The sequence below is a fragment of the Scyliorhinus canicula genome, chromosome 16 (assembly GCF_902713615.1).
Source record: "Scyliorhinus canicula chromosome 16, sScyCan1.1, whole genome shotgun sequence".
Classification (NCBI taxonomy): domain Eukaryota; kingdom Metazoa; phylum Chordata; class Chondrichthyes; order Carcharhiniformes; family Scyliorhinidae; genus Scyliorhinus; species Scyliorhinus canicula.
Window position 1 is genome coordinate 32,504,991 of NC_052161.1, and position 20,526 is coordinate 32,525,516.

Genomic DNA, 20,526 nt, shown 5'->3' on the forward strand with positions numbered 1-20,526 from the left:
GGAGGTCAATGAGAGTGATTTGGGGGCGGTAACTATCCTAGTAAATACATTGCAACTGTCCAAAATCTCCGATTTTTAACGACAAGTTAAAAAATTCACAGACATTTGCATAGGATCCTGGGGAGCAAGCCGGGCAATTCTCACGTTGGTCAGCACATTTTATCTCTGACAAACTGCAGATTGGAGGATTTAGACCTGCATGCCTTGGGCTTGTGACTTTCCCTTGACTTTGCTTCAGTCTCTCCAAACGCACAGTTTTGTGAGTCAAAGCATGGAATGATGCAATTTGCAGCTTTATTTCATAGTAAGTTAATATACAGAGCAGTAGTTATGATTAGTTTCACTTGATTCAATCGGCAAAGCTTAACATTGCAAAATTACCAAAAGCCTCATCTTCTGGCATAAATGGATGGTCTTATTTGAAACAAGGTAGTTTCCTAACTTTGCACTCCAACATTCTTGCATTCTTTGTAATCTGACTACCTTGGTATTCTGTTTCAAAACTTTCCTGCCATGTGTGTGTTTTATCTCTCGCCATTTAGCGTCAGATAAGGGCTGAGAATTGTTTCAGTGTAGTGAGTACAAAAAGTGTTTTTCGATTGTTCTGGCAGTCTGGATTAATTGCTTTTGCATTCTAAGGAAACATCTCTTGAGCATCTTGTCTACTTAATGTCTTGAAACTCTTTTGTAAAACAGTGCTGGTCGAAAATATTATTTTTCAAAAATTCTTTCTGAAAATATGGTCACATTATCCTAAAATGTGGTGATATCTAAATAGCTTATCTGGTGATGTTTGCAAAATGCATCACAGGCTCTCTGGCCTACAGCTGAAGACTAAGTAGAACTGAAAAATGCTTATATAAAAGTAACTGCCTTCAATGTTGCTAGATAATTATCCCTGAATACATGAATGATATAGTCTCTAATTTGGAAGTAAACACTCGCTATTGAATTGTTTACAATGGTAAGATAATGAATGCTGCTGAGTGCTGCTCTGTTCACTATGTATAAATATATCTTTTGCTTAAAGTCTGTTGTGAACCTTAATTGTGTTTCAGACTGACAGTCCTGAAGATATGCACAACTGGATCAAGGCAATATCTGGGGCCATAGTAGCACAGCGGGGCCCTGGAAGATCAGCAGCTTCTGTATGTCTATGTGCTAATATCTTGCACAAATGCTCACAATCGCTAGCAGTAACACGTTTGCTTTGTTTCTGAAGTGAATGACTTAATTTATTTGAAGATGGTTTTCCTTTCACTCTGCTCTCCCCCACCTCCTCCCCCCCCCCCCCCCCCCCCCCCCCCCCCCACCACAAACAGCAGAGTTGTGACATGATCAGGCATTTCTTTGTTTCTGACATATATATCTTTTTTGTTTTGTTTAACAGTAATTTAGAATGCCTGGAAAGCTGGTATCAATTACATAAGTTACAATGAATCCTCAGCAAATTCTTTTTATGTAGTTTCTGATTCACTGAACCTATTATCCTTCATTAGATCATACAATAGCAAATAAAAATCCCCAGTTACATGGTTAGTCAGGCATTTTAAAATATATTTAAAAATAAGATGTTTCGAGAATGTGGTTGCTATTAAAATGAGAAATGCAAGAGTTAAAGTAGCGGCTAGAAAAAGTGTGATATATATCAGAATTTAGATTTTGCTATGGACACTTAGTAATATATTAAATAACAGTTTATGTTCACATTGAAACCTCAAATCTATATCATAACATTGATTGAGTGTGATTCTTCCAGCATGCATTTTATATTCTAAATGGGCAGTTGTCAATTTTACACCATTTTAACATTGAATGTCCAGCTGTCTTGCCAGCAAAGCTTCAATGGTTGAAGTTGCTTTTGCAAGTTTGTTTTCTGTAAACAAACTATGCTGTATATGGATTACAGTATTTCTTCCCTTTATTTCTTTACTCAAGGTAGCTTTCTTGGTTTTACTTTCCTCTACAGATTACACAGTCATGTGTCTCTGTTTATATGTTTCCAGATTATAAAAGAAATATAACATTAAAAAAGTGCAGAACATTTCAAATGCAATAAATTTAAGTTGGAGAATTTACGAGGTTGGAACTGGGAAATCCGTTAATTTGATTGGCTATTAAAGACATATCTTAATATATAATTATATGACTGTGTTTTCTATTATTTCTCTGCTCTCTTTATGTGAGTGTAGGATACTCTAATCTGAGCTTTGCACTGTGTTCTTCCAGATGCGGCAAGCCAGAAGGCTGTCGAATCCTTGTATACAGAGGTATACATCAAGAACTGGTGAATGCGGCACGTATGTGAGCTCTCATGTAAAGCAAGCTTTTTCAGGAGGATTAGAATCTAGCAATTGCTGAATGTGCTGGGAGAAATTTTTTTCCTATGGTTGGCATAAAATAGTGAACATTAAACTATTGATTCAGTTGCTGACTCATGATCAGAAATTTAAACTAATACTTTTATCCCTTGCTGGACAAAGCGTATAATTTTAACTTGCTCCTTACTACTACAAATTAATTGAAATACCACTTCTTGATTTGAAATCCATGTAATTCCTTTCTACCATTGATTCCTTTCTAACGTGTGCCACAAGTAGAACCAGGAATATGCCATCAAATTTAAAGAGAAAGTTTAATATTGTGTTTCTGTGGCCAAGCGAAGTTGCAGAGTCAGGTTGGCCTTCTGATTACCTCAATTTCAGTCTACTAATAGGGCTCTCAGTAGAGCTCTCTGCAATGGAAGACGAGGAAGAGGAAAAAACACTAGAGAAATATTTCCTGAACTTTGCTTCTTTTTGCCTTAACATCTTCATGACTTAGTACAGCTAACATATATGTTGCAGTAATCATGGGGAAGGGAAATTAAATGACTAAGATTGTGGAGCGGGGGGGAAGAGAAATTCTATAATTTGCAATTTTTGAAGTTTACAAATCCTGGGTGTTAAAACATACTCAGACTTGATACTATATATGAAAGTTCGTTCACAGTGATCATAGAAACAGAAGCAAAAATGATGGTCCACTTTAATTGGGGCCACAACCACCAAGAATTAAGCTAGGGATTTTCCTTCACCTATAATCCTCCGTGGTGTGTTGCCATTTTGATTAATTTGCATGAGAGTTCATATTTCCTCATTTTTATTTATGGCACAGCTGATCTTTGATCTTTCTGCAATAGCACAGGCCATTTATTAATGCTTTGTTAACAACTCTTGACTTCGAGTACAATTTGTATTTGTGTGTTTGCATGTTAAATGTATTCTTGAATGTATGAATTCTGAGGCATGGGACCATAGTGGTAGAACTGCATTACATAAGCATACTTTTGTGTGGGTGTGTGTATGTGTGGAAATGTTAGACATTTTTATATAAGAAAGCATGTTTAAATTTTACTTCCGGTGCAAAGTTTTGTGATTTGGGTAGATCTCATTTTGTTAGATGCTGATTTCAGGAGAATGTATAGTTAGAATTTAATTTGTGCTTTTAAACCGAGCAGATTCATTTAATGTGCAACATATTTGAGGTTTGTTTTTGTTTCTGTTTCTCACAGTTCTCTGACATCCTTGCATCATACTCACTTCAAGACATGATGCATCCCACACTAACAGTTAATCTTCAACAGATACAAAAAACTTGCTATGTATACATTTTGACGCACACTTTCAAGACATTTCATAACCTGTTGGTTTCGTTGAATGTTTGCATCTTTTGGTCAGATAGTGGTGCTTTGTGAGTCGTGAAACCAATTTTACAGAAATAGTATGCAGCTGTGTTTTAATATGGCAAATGGAATGTTGACATTTGTTGGCATTTATTGCAAGGGGAATGAAATATCAAAGTAGGGAAGTTTTACTGGAACTCTGCAGGGCTTTGGTGAGATCACGCATGGAGTACTGTGCACAGTTTTGGCCTCATATTTGAAAAATGGCACAATTGCAGTGGAAACAGCTCAGATGAGTTTCACTCGACTCATTCCTGTAATGAAGGACGTACCTTATGAAAAAAGGTTGAACAGGTTAATCCTATATCCATTGGGGTTCAGACAGATGAGAAGTGATCTTGATGCAACATACACGATCCCGAGGAAACTCTATAGAATGGATACGGGGAAGATGGCTCCTTATGTGGAGGAGACTACAGCTGGGGGCATGGTTTAAAAATGAGAACTCCCTTATAAGACGGTGAGGAGAAATATTTTCTCTGTGGGTTCTTGGCATGTACAGGTCTCTTCCCCAGAAAACAATGGAGGCTGTGTCATTAAATTAATTCAAAGCTGAGTTAGATAGATTTTTGAATAACAAGGGAGCTGTTGAGAGTTGTGGTGGTGGAGGATAGGAAAATGGATCCGAGACCACAATCAAACTGCAATGATATGGAATGGTGGACGAGTTGAATGGCCGACTCGTGGTCCTAAGTTGCTATGTAAGAATACATTCTCAATATAGCTTATCTTAAAATAAACAGATTCAAAGCCCTTTTAACGTGGTATGGTAGCACTGAGGTTAGCACTGTTGTCTCACAACGACAGCCACCGAGGTTCGATTCTGCCCTTGGGTGACTTGTGTGGATTTTGCACTTTCTTCCCATGTCTGTCTGGATTTCCTCCAGGTGCTCCAGTTTCCTCCCTCCGCCCCAAAGATGTGTGAGCTAGGTTACGGAGATAGGACAGGGGAGGGTGTGAGTTAGGCCTAGGTAGAATGCTCTTTTGGAGTATCAGCGCAAACTCAATGGGCTGAATGGCCCCGGCTATAAAATGCTTTTCATACTGATGTTAGGATTAGCTTTCTTTTAAAATACTTTATATAGTTGTCTGAGATTTCATAAGCTTTGTTAGCTTTGTATTTAATTCAGTCCAAATATGGTAATTCACTACTGTCTTGTTTTGTACTGTATATTTTCTGCATGTTCACTCAAATATGTGAACTAAACATTTCTCTCAATTTTGCATGGCATTTTTACAAGAACTTTCAGAAAGAATCACCAATTACCATTACCCGTAAAGTCTATTCAAATGTACAAAAAAAAGTGCATGGCTTTACAACTAAATAAGCAAAAGAAAATGTAGTTAACAAGCTACTAAATCTCTTAATTAGTAGCTAAATGGTCTTTTTTAAAGCATGCAATCAAACAAGACTTACCTGCTCAACAATCTATGCTGCTTCAGAATTTTCTTTCCTAGATCTAATTTATCTGGTTAACCTATTAGGTCAATTGATGCACTATTCACAATTTCCAGGTGGCCTTTTAACCACATGAATTTGAAACTACATTTTCTTTTGCTTATTTAGTTGTAAAGCCATGCGAATATATAGGCTTTTGAATAGGCTTTACGGGTTATGGTAATCGGTGATTCTTTCTGAAAGTTTTTGTAAAACTGCCATGCAAAATTGAGAGGTGTTTAGTTTGCATATTTGCAGATACAGAGATTATTCCTCACTGTTTAGTGCTATTGCTACTATCCATAAATGTCTTGAAGTATAAATCTAAGTGTGCTTGTGAGACAAAATAACTTAGTCTTTCATGTTTATAGCTTGTTGCAAGTGCTTACATTAATGGATTACCAAATATTGAAAAGTTTCATCTGTGCCTGTCAACCTGGTTTGAAAACACTCCTTAAAGAGGCAATTTAGCTGAATTCCTACAAAATACATACGTAATTGATATATAAAACATAAAAGAAGTGAGGCTGAGGGCTCAAATTTTTCATTATACTTTTTATAAAATATTCAGAATGGCATTTACATTCAGGAGAACTGTTTTATCACAAGATGTAACTAATGATAAAATGTTGTTCTTGGAAGGAGCCTAATTTTAAAAAAATTGTGAATAGAGTTCATCAATAGTTAATCAGCAAGAGTGAATTTCAAAATTGACCTTCATTCAAAATCTATTTATAAATTTTATCTGCAGTGTCCTTCTAAAATGTACCTCAATTTATTATTTGTTATCAACAAATTAGGTTGAGCTGTTCACATTGAATCTCACTTCTCTATTGTATCTAATTAATTTCATACATCATATATTGCACCTAAATAGTTTACTTCAGCATTGCTGCATGACAAAAATCCAATAAAAAACATTTATTTAAAAAAAAACATTGCTGCATGTTACGTGTGACACAAAATAAGCGTTTTTGTCTATGATGTCTTGTTTATCAGATTAATTCTTGATTGTTGTAGTAAATTCAGTTAAATTTGACTGCTATTAGTTGATTTATCAAGCTAGCCTGTCTTGGGCCCTGCATCAGACCACTACTTGTGGCAAGCCTCCAGAGAACTCTTTTACTTGCTCAGATATTTAGATGATCTGTAGTGTTCCCAGGAGTCATACAAAGAACTTTCTTTACTTTATTCCAGAAAGAGGGAAAATCGACCATGGATATCTAAGGAAATAAGGGAAAGTATCAAATTGAAGGAAAAAGCATACAAAGTGGCAAAGATTAATGGGAGACTAGAGGACTGGGAAATCTTTAGGGGGCAACAGAAAGCTACTAAAAAAGCTACAAAGAAGAGTAAGATAGATTATGAGCGTAAGCTTGCTCAGAATATAAAAACAGACAGTAAAAGTTTTTACAAATATATAAAACAAAAAAGAGTGGCTAAGGTAAATATTGGTCCTTTAGAGGATGAGAAGGAAGATTTAATAATGGGAGATGAGGAAATGGCTGAGGAACTGAACAGGTTTTTTGGGTCGGTCTTCACAGTGGAAGACACAAATAACATGCCAGTGACTGACAGAAATGAGGCTATGACAGGTGAGGACCTTGAGATGATTGTTATCACGAAGGAGGTAGTGATGGGCAAGCTAATGGGGCTAAAGGTAGACAAGTCTCCTGGCCCTGATGGAATGCATCCCAGAGTGCTAAAAGAGATGGCTAGGGAAATTGCAAATGCACTAGTGATAATTGACCAAAATTCATTGGACTCTGGGGTGGTCCTGGCAGATTGGAAATTAGCAAACGTGACACCACTGTTTAAAAAAGGAGGTAGACAGAGAGCGGGTAATTATAGGCCAGTGAGTTTAACTTCGGTAGTAGGGAAGATGCTGGAATCTATCAAGGAAGAAATAGCGAGGCATCTGTATGGAAATGGTCCCATTGGGCAGACGCAGCATGGGTTCATAAAGGGCAGGTCGTGCCTAACTAATTTATGGAATTTTTTGAGGACATTACCAGTGTGGTAGATAACGGGGAGCCAATGGATGTGGTATATCTGGATTTTCAGAAAGCCTTTGACAAGGTGCCACACAAAAGGTTGCTGCATAAGATAAAGATGCATGGCATTAAGGGTAAAGTAGTAGCATGGATAGAGGATTGGTTAATAGAAAGCAAAGTGAGTGTTTCTCTGGTTGGCAATCAGTAGCTAGTGGTGTCCCTCGGGGATAAGTGTTGGGCCCACAATTGTTCACAATTTACATAGATGATTTGGAGTTGGGGACCAAGGGCAGTGTGTCCAAGTTTGCAGACGACACTAAGATGAGTGGTAAAGCAAAAAGTGGGGAGGATACTGGAAGCCTGCAGAGGGATTTGGATAGGTTAAGTGAATGGGCTCAGGTCTGGCAGATGGAATACACTGTTGACAAATGTAAGATTATCCATTTTGGTAGGACTAACAGCAAAAGGGATTATTATTTAAATGGCAAAATATTAATACATGCTGCTGTGCAGAGAGACCTGGGTGTGCTAGTGCATGAGTCGCAAAAAGTTGGTTAACAGGTGATTAAGAAGGCGAATGGAATTTTGTCCTTCATTGCTAGAGGGATGGAGTTTAAGACTAGGGAGGTTATGCTGCAATTGTATAAGGTGTTAGTGAGGCCACACCTGGAGTATTGTGTTCAGTTTTGGTCTCCTTACCTGAGAAAGGACGTACTGGCGTTGGAGGGTGTGCAGAGGAGATTCACTAGGTTAATCCCAAAGCTGACGGGGTTGGATTACGAGGAGAGGTTGAGTGGACTGGGACTGTACTTGTTGGAATTTAGAAGGAGGAGGGGGGATCTTATAGAAACGTATAAAATTATGAAGGGAATAGATAGGATAGATGCGGGCAGGTTGTTTCCACTAGCGGGTGAAAGTAGAACAAGGGGGCACAGCCTCAAAATAAGGCAAGTAGATTTAAGACTTGAGTTTAGGAGGAACTTCTTCACCTAAAGGGTTGCGAATCTATGGAATTCCTTGCCCAGTGAAGCAATTGAGACTCCTTCATTAAATGTTTTTAAGATAAAGATAGTTTTTTGAAGAATAAAGGGATTAAGGGTTATGGTGATCGGGCCGGAAAGTGGAGCTGAGTCCACAAAAGATCAGCCATGATCTCATTGAATGGCAGAGCAGGCTCGAGGGGCCAGATGGCCTACTTTTGCTCCTAGTTCTTATGTTCTTATCTATGTGCTTATTTTTCTATTTATTAAGGTTTCTAGCAAAGTACTTTTAAAGAAATAAATCAAGCAAACTTTTTTAGAAGTGTTTTTATTGGATTTTCGCATTTTGTACTTCACAACTCCTATGTTATATGTTACACTACATAACCGCACCGACCAGAGAAGAAAAAACAAAGGAAACAATATAAATGAGCAAGAAATAAAAGGAGGTAAAAAGACATGCAGATGTTAGTACAGATATTAACATACAATTGATTTCCCTCCTGCTGAAAGCAGCAGGAAATGTAACAACTTGCACACAACCTAATTGGCTAATAAATTGCTCGCCCTGATCAATCGGGTCCCAGACACTCAATTTAATTTCCCCTCTCTTGCATAGGCAGCAACTTGTCACTCAATAAAATGTTAAAACCTGAACATGCATGGGTGAGGCTGATAATAAAGTTTATTATGAATAACCGCGGAATGGACCCTTGTCGTTTCACTCCCATAGCAAATTGCGGCCTATTGTTCTTGTGTGGCAGTTCATGTTCAAGAACAATTCTGGATTACTGTCTTTATTTGAAGGCTTCAAACAAACCTGTTTCAAACTTAAAATGAACCAGTTTGAACCAGGCACTGGGAAATACATTCCAGTTTAAAACTAATCTGGGACCAAACAAATTTCAGGAACCATTTTAACTCCCAAAAGAACTGCCAGTTCAATATACCAGGTTTGTATTGAATTGAGTGACATTGCTCTTTGATACCTGACAAACAATTGATGGTTATAAAATATCTACTGAACAAAATAAAACCTCTATTTTAAAAAAAAGTTACAATATTTTCTTTTCTTTAATGCATTATTTTTTGCATACTATGAAGAAAAAGAGCCAGTGCCATGATATAGACTAGACAAAATGTTCTAATTTATACTAGAAACTTGGAGAAATCTCTGAACCAGTTTGACAGGTCAGGTGAAAATGTGAACTGCATGGCACGTCACTAATTTTGCAAAATTAGCATCCTTGTTCCACATCAGTTTTTGGGTCCTGGCTTTCTTTATGATCTTTATCAATAAAATTTATTTTGGCATTGCCGTGGCACACACAGGTTATTGTACCATTTAGCTCATTGTACCACCTGTGTTCTAGGCACTGGCCCTCTTTGGCAGCCTAAAATGCTTTGCTTTTCCTTTTGACAGCATATATGCTTATTAACATCTTTGCTGATGCTCTGCTTTGTGGTTTTTTTTCTGCTTTTGTTTTACAGAGAGTAAAATCTGACTCTGAAATACTGACATGCCACTAATGACCTTGTGTGTCTGACCAACAATCCTCTTTACAGGAGCCTTCTGACACTTCCTCAGCAGAATCCAGTACTGTCTCATCTTCCTCAAAAACACCAGCCACCTATAATCCCCTCATTGCCTCCGCCGGCAGCACTGCAGACCACAATCCCCAACATAACCAGGAGAAGCGAGGACTTCACAAGTCTTCTACCATGGCTCAGCCAGGGCAACACAAGATCCCGGCTGTCTCTGCCCGAAAACCAGCTGCCAAAATGACAGACGACGATTCAGTCCCTCAAGGTAAAAATGGCATGCAGGAGAGTTATCCTGCTCCTCTGGATCTGGATGATGTCAGTCTACCTGTCAGTGACATCTAAAGGTAGAATTTGAAGGCAAAAGCCTCGTTATCCAAATCAATAACGGACTTCTGATGTGAACAGATAAAACAGGAACAGGATTATCCTATTCGCACATTCAAAACTTTGCTTTGAGATTCACCTCATTAGTGTATGTAGTGAAGTGTGCCTGCTAACATCTCTGTAGCAAACTTCATGCTGTGGCATCTATGGAGAAATCTGGATCGATTTGGTGTTCGATTATCTGCCTACTTTTTTAAAAAAAACTTTGTTTGTGCCTAAAGAACAGAGTGGTGTACTGTCCTGGTCCCAAAGATTGCACCTTGTCACTAAATGTACAGGTTAGCCTTTTATATATTCAGACCAATGATGGTTTCCATGTGAAAATCTTGAAACCTTGTTTTGCTTAGCCTTGACAGCTCCAGGTTGTACTGTGTATGATCCTTAACTTGAGGCCTATATGTGTTTTAATGCATCAAAATCCCATATTGCTTAAAGTGCCTGTCCTTCCAATCTGGAACCAAGTTGTTTTCATATGTATCAATATTTGATCTATACTGTACAACATTACGTTTTGTTTTCTTGAGCTCTTAAACTGAATTATAGATTTGAGGAATTAGTAAATGTAATTTTTTGGGGGTATAAAGTTTTCATTGTTAGAATATTATGGATCTTTTAATGGTTTCCTGTGCAATATATATATATTTCACTAATTGTGAACTGCAGAAATTACTAGAGGCTTTTAATACTGCCACTGGGTGTAATCTGAAGTGCTGCATTAAATCTGGAGATTTTAAAAATATATGTATAGTTATATGTACCTACACAGGATGCAGATGTATTTTTCAGTTGTGTCCACCAAATGTATTCACCTTAAAATCTTTGTATGAGACGTTCCCTGCCTCCCAGAGAACATTCAATTTCACTGGTGAAAACTTCCAATGAAATGTCAATAGCTTTAAAATCTTGATTGGACTCCCAAGTCTGAACATTAATGAGGAGCGCGCCATAAAGATAATTTTAATTTGAGGTGAAAATATTGGGGTAACTTGCAGAATTGAATTATACTGCATCTGTTAATTCCTATTTTATTAGTATGTATAGAAATCTAAAGTTTCACCCATAGTATTTCTGCAGTTTTTATCTTATAGGATATACGTACCATAATTTCCATCAAAATATTTGGTTTAAAATATTTATTTCACAAATACTGTATACATATTCATACTTTGTAAAAGTTGGCATTAATTTTCATTTATTTTTGATGGAAGCATAGCTTTGTTTTTGTACTTGTAGCTTTTTTTCTACACTTGCATCTGTTTCTTACTAGTTTGCTTATTTGTGCCTAATATTGATGAGTAAAATGTTCAGGAATTAATTGCGCCCCAATGTCCCATGCATAGCACAACCGTGTCTCTCTTGCATGATCTTCCAATGTCTTCTCGTGCACCTGTGTAAAATAGTGTGTTTAATTTAGGATCATCATTGTTGAGGCTTGGGTGCTAAAATGTGATTTTTGTATTTGCCTTCCTCTACTACCACGTCCCGTGAGAATCGGGGGCAACTCCTGGGTGCCACGGCTGAGCTAAGAAACATTGTTTTTTTCCTGAATCCAGCCTGGAAATTATTGGGATGGTGGCAACCCTGGTGGGAAGGCTGACTAATTGTAATGTTTTGGAGGGGAAAAATGAATACAATTTGTGGAGGGTACTTTTTAAGTTACAAATTCTTGAAGATAAGGCATTGGTGGATTCATTCTACGATGTTCCCTTAAAATCAATCAAATGACATTCTAGTGTATTTTGATTAAAAAAAAATAATGATGGCAACTTGAATAATTTTAATACCATTATTGGCTGCATTTAGTTCCTATAGTTTTTAAATAAAGTACAAAATCGAATTAAGTTGTTTAATAGGTTTGTGTAGAGCCACTAATAATGGAGGACCTCTGTAGATTGTTAGACGTTGCCTAATTCAAACAGCTGGCTTAGTTGTTTTTATAACTGTAATGTTATGACACTTGGGGGGTGGGGGTATACTGACATGGATAGTTTCAAATGCAGCAACTTTATTTTGTTTTTTTTGCCTGATTATATCTTGGATATTTTTTATTCATACATGCCTTCGTTTTGCTGGTTGCTTGTCTTAAAGTTTGTTTTTGTAACAAAAAAAACATTTATTTCAAAGCTTTGGCTTAATTATCAATCAGACTCTAGTTCTTTTTCTCTGACAAATGTTTTCTGTTAACGATTATTCGACTTTGTTGCTGAATAAATAGCTCAACTGCTAATAGTTTTGTTAATAAGTCATTGAAACTTGTAGCACAGTTTGAATTACACAGATTTTTAAAAAAAACTGAGAATGGAAATGCTCCTAACATTACCTTTTGAATACACTAAAGTCTCTTTCTCTATCTTTTCACTGTGACACTGCAATCAAGTAGCTTTTAAGCCCCAATTTTTCACCAAAAAGGAACAAAGCTCAATATAAAGAATAGATATGCGATTTCGTATATGATTATTTTTCTTTCCACATAAAGATGTTTATTGTGGATGGGTAGCTAGAACTATTTGAAAAACCTGTGGGAGAAATTACCTGTAGAACCTGTAAAATCTTGATATATTTAGTTTAATATTTTATTTTTGTAATTGTAAATTTGCTAAGCTTATTGGCACTGGTACTGCTTCTGAAATTGCATGTGCTACTGCTGTGTACTTGAAAATATTCTTTGCAAATATATGAATTGGGTGAGAGTCTTGTTTTGCATTTACACTATTGTGGGGGACTATATTCAACTACTGGTGAACTGAAAATACCTAATCTGTTGAGTTGGAAAAATGTATTAGTCTGCTAACAAGCTATTATTTATCTTTGCTGAACTTTTTATATAATTCTATGAAAATGTTTAAATTATTTTTGAAGGTTATGTAAGGACTGTCCTGAACGATGTTTGTTCATCTAAGACAATAAAAAGCTATGTGATGATTTTTATATCTTTGTTGCCTTTCTAAGCCAGATATTGGAAATCACTCCACATTTTGATCACTATTTATTTATATCTGAAACCCACATGTGATTTGTCAGAATCTCAATCTAGCAGTGATTTAGGGCTGCAAAGTTTCATTCACCGTGCCACTTATTTGAAGTTTTCAGATAACCGTATTCTTCCCCCAGTATTTGTTTCATCTCGGAACATTGAAAATTTTACCATTGTTTATCATTTATTTTTTTTTTTATAAATGTTTTTATTCAGTTTTCATGTTTTATATTGAACAAATTACAAATTGTTAGGAGAGAAAAAGAACAAAAAAAAAACAACAAACAAACACGCAAAAATTAACATACATATTTACAGGTAAGCATCTTCGTAGTAGTAACTGCGCCCGCCCCCCCCCCCCCCCCCCAACATGTTTATTTAGTTTGGTTTTGGGCCTTAGCTAGCCATCGAACCCCCGTACCGAACCTGTAGCCCCTCCCGCTACCTTCCCCCGACTATTCTTCCTCTTGTACATTGGCCACAAATAGGTCCCGGAACAGTTGCATGAATGGCTCCCACGTTCTGTGGAAGCCGTCGTCCGACCCTCGGATGGCAAATTTGATTTTCTCCATTTGGAGAGATTCCGAGAGGTCGGACAGCCAGTCCGCAGCTCTGGGCGGTGCTGCTGACCGCCAGCCAAACAGGATTCTACGGCGGGCGATCAGGGAGGCAAAGGCAAGGGCGTCCGCCCTCCTCCCCAGGAATAGATCTGGCTGTTCTGAAACCCCGAAGACCGCCACTATCGGGCATGGCTCCACCCTCACTCCCACCACTTTGGGCATAACCTCGAAGAAGGCTGTCCAGTACTCCACGAGTCTGGGGCAAGACCAGAACATGTGGGCGTGGTTGGCCGGGCCTCTTTGGCACCGTTCACATCTGTCTTCCACCTCCGGGAAGAACCTACTCATACGGGTTCTTGTTAAGTGGGCTCTATGTACCACTTTTAGTTGCGTCAGGCTGAGCCTTGCGCACGTGGAGGTGGAGTTGACCCTATGCAGTGCTTCGCTCCAGAGTCCCCACCCTATCTCCATCCCCAGGTCGTCCTCCCATTTCCTTCTTGTTGCGTCCAGTACGGTGTCGTCCCTATCTACCAGTCGGTCATACATGTCACTACAGTTCCCTTTCTCTAGGATACTTGCGTCCAGTAGGTCTTCCAGTAGTGTCTGTCGTGGCGGTTGTGGGTACGTCCTTGTCTCCTTTCGTAGGAAGTTTTTGAGCTGCAGGTACCGTAGCTCGTTCCCCCCAGCTAGCTGAAACTTCTCTGTCAGTTCGTCCAGTGTTGCGATCCTGTCGTCCGTGTATAGGTCCCTGACTGTCAGTGTCCCCCTGTCCTGCCTCCACCTTTTGAAGGTGGCGTCAGTCAGTGCTGGTGTGAACCTATGGTTGTTGCAGATGGGAGCCCTGTTCGACATTTTGGTCAGGCCAAGTTGCTGCCGCAGTTGGTTCCAGGATTGGAGGGTGGCTGTCACCACTGGGCTGCTGGAGTGTTTTTTGGGTGGGGATGGGAGTGCTGCCGTGGCGAGGGCCCGGAGGGAGGTTCCCATGCAGGAGGCCTCCTCCGCACGCACCCACTCAGCCTCTGGCTCCTGGATCCATCCCCTTACTCGCTCGGCTGTTGCTGCCCAGTGGTAGAATTGTAGATTCGGGAGGGCTAGCCCTCCCCTGGTTTTTGTTTTTTGTAAGACCTTCTTTGGGATCCTAGCATTTTTACCCCCCCATACGAACGCCATGATGAGTTTGTCCAGCGCTTTGAAAAAGGCCTTGGGGATGTAGATCGGAATGGATCTAAACAGGAAGAGGAACCTGGGCAGTACGTTCATTTTGATCGTCTGAACTCTCCCCGCGAGGGAGAGCGGGAGTGTGTTCCATCTTTGCAGGTCCTTTTTAACTTCCTCCGTCAGGCTGGTGAGGTTCCATTTGTGGATCCCTTTCCAGTCATGGGCTATTTGGATCCCCAGGTAGCGGAATTTATGTCGGGCTTGATTGAACGGCAGCCCCTTTAGTGCTGCCCCCCCCCCCCCCCCCCCTTGCGGGTGTACTGGGAAGATCTCACTTTTGCTCATGTTGAGTTTGTAGCCCGAGAAGGCTCCAAACTCTTTCAGGAGCGCGATGATTCCGTCCATGCTGCTTTGTGGGTCCGAGATATAGAGGAGCAGATCATCCGCATAGAGTGAGACTCTGTGCTCTCTACCTCCCCTTCGGATCCCCCTCCAATTTTTTGCTGCCCTGAGCGCGATTGCTAGCGGTTCAATTGCTAGTGCGTTTATCATTTATTATTGAATAAATATGTAGAGAAACTGAGCATGTCAAGTGTGTGAAATTCAGGCAGCCCATTTTCAGAACGCTCAGTTACTTGTTTCCTGTGGTGCAAGGCAAGCCAGTGACCAGACTTTACAATTAAATGAATGGTTTGGGGTGCATTCCACAAGAAAGAGACCCAATAACAGATTAAATAGCACACCACCTCTTCATTGCCTGTAGCCAATACATTTCTTAATCAGATTGTAGCCTTGATTCACTGTAGCCTTGATTTATAAATGGTGTCTGACCAGGTGGTGTTGGGACACCCCTGCAAGGACCCCTCCCCTTCCTAAATTGTACCACTTGGGTTTGCTCCTGTGTTATCCAGAGAATGATGTTCCCCTCACCAGGATCCCATCCAACTATTTGTGCAGGCTCGGCAACTTCACTAATCTATTAGTTAATGTCAAAATGAACTGGTGCAATGAAGCATGTGGCGTGATTTCATGTGGACCTGGAATGAAGACCAGTGTACATGTTGTACTAAGAATGTGTTTTTCTTATTAAGTTAGTATGTGGCAAATGCACATCATTCACAAAAAGACCACACAAACTGCATGCATGCCATGTAAATCATTAGGTGGAGCACTTGAGAAATATTCAACGAATCACAGCAAATCTGCATCATAGTGTGAGTTTCAAGCATGTCATTTGGAGATAAAGTCCAGGCAAATCAATAATGGAAGCTGAAAAAGTTTCTGAATGAGCGATATTTACTGTCAACTTGGCACACTGTCCATTACAATCGAGCACAGCTGGCCTGTGCCGCACAACAGTTTCACCCACTATGTGAATGGCTGAGTATCATAACAGTGTGCACAAATCATCTGCTCTATGTCGAGATGGATTTTTGTTATTTGTTGAAACTTTTGACCTTTTTAATCAGTATGCAGACATTTATTTATCTTTGATAAATTGAGCAAAAGTGAACTCTGCTATGCTCAACCGATCAAGATGAATAGAACCAGGAGCTTAAAATCAGCTTGAAAAACAATAACTCCGGTGTTGATTAAGTTAACAATTATAAAATTTATAAAGGCTATTGTTGCAAAAGTGTTAAATTGCAGTTAGGAAACTGAATCTGTAAAACTGTAATAACGTCTGGATAACTTCTCATTTAATCTAAACGTTTAGCTGAAAAGCAGAATCGAAAATGTACCAAATAGTTCTAACATTTTTAGAAAATATTTTATCGAGGCATTTATAATTTAACAATTTTAAACATCAAATTTTAACAAAAACACAATAATATACCCTAGAAACCCTCCTGGGCACAAAGCCAAGCCAATATGGCTTGCAAAACAGTGCCACCTTGCCCAACTGCCTCCCCTCTTTCACCTCGCCCTCCTGCTGACAGCTTAATTTTTCTCAAAGAAGTCAGATTAACGGCTGCCACCGCCGGGCAGACCCCTGCAATGAACCCCATCAAGGCGAATTAAACTTTTTCAAGTCTGAGAAATCCCACCATGTAGCTAACCCACACCCCCGACTTAAGGGGCTCAGAGTCCCTCCACCCTAGTAAGAACCATCTCCAGGCCACCAGGGAGGCAAAGGCCAGGGCGTCGGCCACTCACCCCTTGGGCTCCTTCTGACACGCTGAAGATCGCCACCTCTAGACTTGGAACCACCCTCACTTGTAAGACCTCTGACATGACTTCAGAAAACTCCTGCCAGAAACCCCGCCACCTCGGGCACGCCTAAAACATATGGACATGGTTAGCAGGACCCCCCCCCCCCCCCCCCACCGCACAATGCCCGCACCTATCCTCCACCTCTTCAAAGGACCTGTTCATCCAGGCTGCAGTCATGTGTGCCCTGTGGACCACCATAAACTGTATCAGCCTGAGCCTGGCACACGACGAAGACACGTTAACTCTCCTCGGGGTCTTCTCCCATAGCCCGGCCTCCAACTCCCCACCCCATCCTTCCCACTTTTACTTCTCTGCCCTCATTGGGGGCCCCTCCCACTCCATCAGCTCCTTATAGATCTCTTGCGATATTGCCCTCTCCTACTCCCATTCTTGACACCAACTTATCCTGTAGCCCCTGGGTAGCAGGTATGGGAAGGTTGAAACCTGCCTCAGCACAAAACCCCTCACTTGCAGGTACCGGAACCCATTCCGCCCTGGCAACTCAAACAACTCCAGGCTCAGGAAACCTTAATCAATAAAGAGATCCCCAAAACTCTCGATCCCTGCACGCATCCAGCCCCCCTAGAGCGAGCCGGTGATTGTCACATATTGGCGATGCCCCCTCTAATCCCATGTGCTGCCTCCACTGTCCCCACACCCTCACAGCTGCCACTACTACCGGGCTTGTGGAGTACTGAGCCGGCGAGAATGGCACAGGTGCCGTCAACAATGTCCCCAAACTTGTGTTCTCACGTGAGGCTGCCTCCACCCGTTCCCATACCGACGACTCCTCCACTAACCACTTCCTGACCATCGCAGTACTCACCGCCCACCAATAGTTTTTTTTAATAAATTTAGATTAGCCAATTATTTTTTCCAATTAAGGGGCAATTTAGCGTGGCCAATCCACCTACTCTGCACATTTTTGGGCTGTGGGGGCGAAACCCACGCAGACACGGGGAGAACGTGCAAACTCCACACGGACAGTGACCCAGAGCCGGGATCGAACCTGGGACCTCAGCGCCGTGAGGCGGTTGTGCTAACCACTAGGCCACCGTGCTGCCCTAACGCCCACCAATAGTTGATGAAATTCAGGAAGACCATGACTCAGCTCCAGCATCACCTTTTTCACCCGCAGGATTTTACCCTCATCCCCTCCTCCCTGGCTGAGGCTCCGACTTGTAAGACTAAACAAATGCCGAGATCTCTGCATTCACCTTTTTGAAGAACGCCTTGGGAATAAAAATTTGGAGACTCTGGAAAACAAGCAAAAACCTCAGGAGGACCGTCATTTTAACTGTCTGTACCCGCCCTGCCATTACAACGGAGCACGTCCTATCTCTGAAAGTGCACATTTGTGTGTTCTACCAGCTGCCCCAAATTCACATTTATGTAGCTGCTCCCATTCCTGTGCCACCTGGATACCCAAATATCAGAAGCTCCCTTCCACCACCTTGAACTGCATCTCAGCCAGTCTCTTCTGCCCCCTCACCTGGATCGCAAAGACCTCAGTTTTACCCATATTCAATTTGTCCCGAAAACCGGCCGAATTCCTCTATTATCCCCATAATTCCTCCAACGGGTCCAATATGTAAAGCAGCAGATCATTCACATAGAGCGAGACCCTGTGTTCCACCCCCCACCCACTACTATCCCCTGCCAGACCTTCAGTGCCAATGGCTCTGTAGCCAAGGCAAACAACAGTGGGGAAAGTGGACATCCCTGTCTCGTCCTCTGGTGTAACTTGAAGTAGTCCAATCTCACCCGATTCATCCGTACACTCTCCACCGGTGTCTGATATAGCAACCAAATACAATCCACCAATCCTTACCCAAACTGCCCCAGGACCTCCCATAAGTATTCCCATTTGACCTGGCCAAAGGCCCATTTAAGGCCCTTACCAACAGTGGTCCCAACACCCTGAGAACATCTTGTAGAATTCCACCGGGTACTCGTCCAGTCCTGGGGCCTTACCCGATTGCATTGCCTCCAACCCCTCTGCTACTTCTGCAAGCCCAATTGGGGCCCCTAAGCCCTCCACCAGCTCCGCATCCCATTTCGGGAGCTCCAACCCTCCCAGAAATCTCCTCATCCCCTCCTCCCTGGCTGAGGCTCCGACTTGTAAGACTCCCTAAACACCCCATTCACCCCCGCCGGGTCCAAGACCGCGTTCCCTCCCGTGTCCTTCACTTTCCCAATTTCTCTCATTGCCTCCTGCTTCCTCAACTGGTGCGCTAACATCCTGCTCACCTTCTCCCCATACTCATACACCATTCCTCTCTCCCTTCACAACTGCCCTACCGCCTTACCCATGGTTACCAACACAAATTCCATTTGCAGTCTCTGGGGTTCCTTTAGCAGCCCTTCCTCCGGGGTATTTCCATATCTCCAATCCACTTGCAGAATTTCCTCCACTAGCCTTTGTATCTCCGCCTGCTCCACCTTTTCCCTATGCGCCCGAAACAAAATGAACTCCCCCGACCACTGCTTTCTGTGCCTTCCAGACCGTACTTCCCCGTGTCATTAATGTCAACATATCCCCAGATGGCCTTCCTCACTCGCTCACACACCTCTTCCTCCGCTAACAGTCCCACATCCAAATTCCATTGTGGGCGCAGGTCCACCCCCACCCTTGCTCACTTGTAAATCCACCCAGTGCGCGGCATAGTCCAACACCACTATTGCTGAATATTCGACATCCAGCACCCCTGCCAACAACGTCTTATCCACCACAAAAAAATCTATTCAGAAGTACACTTAGTGCACATGGGAGTAAAACAAAAATTATTTCGCCCTTGCCCTCCCAATTCTCCACAGTTTCCCCCCCCCCCCCCCCCCCCCCCCCCGCCCCCATGTGCTCCATGAATGAAACACTTGCCCATCCCATCCCTTCCTCGGCCTCATCTGGTCCCCCATGCATGTAGCATGGTCACATCCGCTATTAATCGCTTTAAGTGTGCAAACACACGGGCCCTCTTGATTGGCCCATTCAATCCTTGCAAGTTCCACGTGACCAGCCTGGTCGTGGGGCACCATGCCCCCTCCCTGCCGATCAACCATAGCCCTCTTGGGCCTGCCCTCGGGCGTCCACCGCCATCGATCCTCCCCTTACATTTTAAAAGTCCCATCCTTGTCACAGTACCTCCCTCATCCCCCACTGACCTTCCACTCAACCCTCTCCCCCCCCCCCCCCCCCCCCCCCCCCCCGTTGCGCTTCCGTGAACTAGCCCACCCAGCTAGCCTGGTGGCCCGCTCCCACGGCGCCTAGCATCCTATCCCCTGCTGATTCCCCTCCCCTTCCACTCGAACAATTAGTGCAAACAAACCAAAATCAAATCCTTCCCAAACCCAAACAAAGAGACCAACCCCTCATCCCTTAACAAAGAATGAAAAACAAACCTGAAGCCAAAAAAGAAAGAAATGGCCCCGGACATAAGTTAACAGCAACATCATCATAACATCTCCACAAAAAGTTCTAAGTCCACTTTCTCCTGCCAGTCCATTGTCTCCGACGAATTCTACCACCTCCTCTGCCTACAATTACCAACCTTCGTA

General features: G+C 41.7%; 1 protein-coding gene across 11 annotated transcripts in view; it reads left to right on the forward strand.

The window, feature by feature from the left end:
• Positions 1-12,993, forward strand: part of plekha1b (pleckstrin homology domain containing, family A (phosphoinositide binding specific) member 1b) — a 110,769-nt gene extending 97,776 nt beyond the window's left edge. For 4 of the 11 annotated variants that reach the window (XM_038821396.1, XM_038821402.1, XM_038821397.1 and 1 more), the window contains 2 exons: positions 1,059-1,148; positions 9,703-12,993. In XM_038821396.1, coding sequence (XP_038677324.1) covers positions 1,059-1,148; positions 9,703-10,023 — 411 coding nt within the window. In that variant the 3' untranslated portion in view covers positions 10,024-12,993. Of the gene's footprint in view, positions 1-1,058; positions 1,149-2,229; positions 2,301-9,627 lie in introns of all 11 variants that reach the window. The other 7 variants (XM_038821398.1, XM_038821399.1, XM_038821400.1 and 4 more) reach the window with 5 other exon arrangements.
• The last annotated feature ends 7,533 nt before the right edge of the window (positions 12,994-20,526 follow it).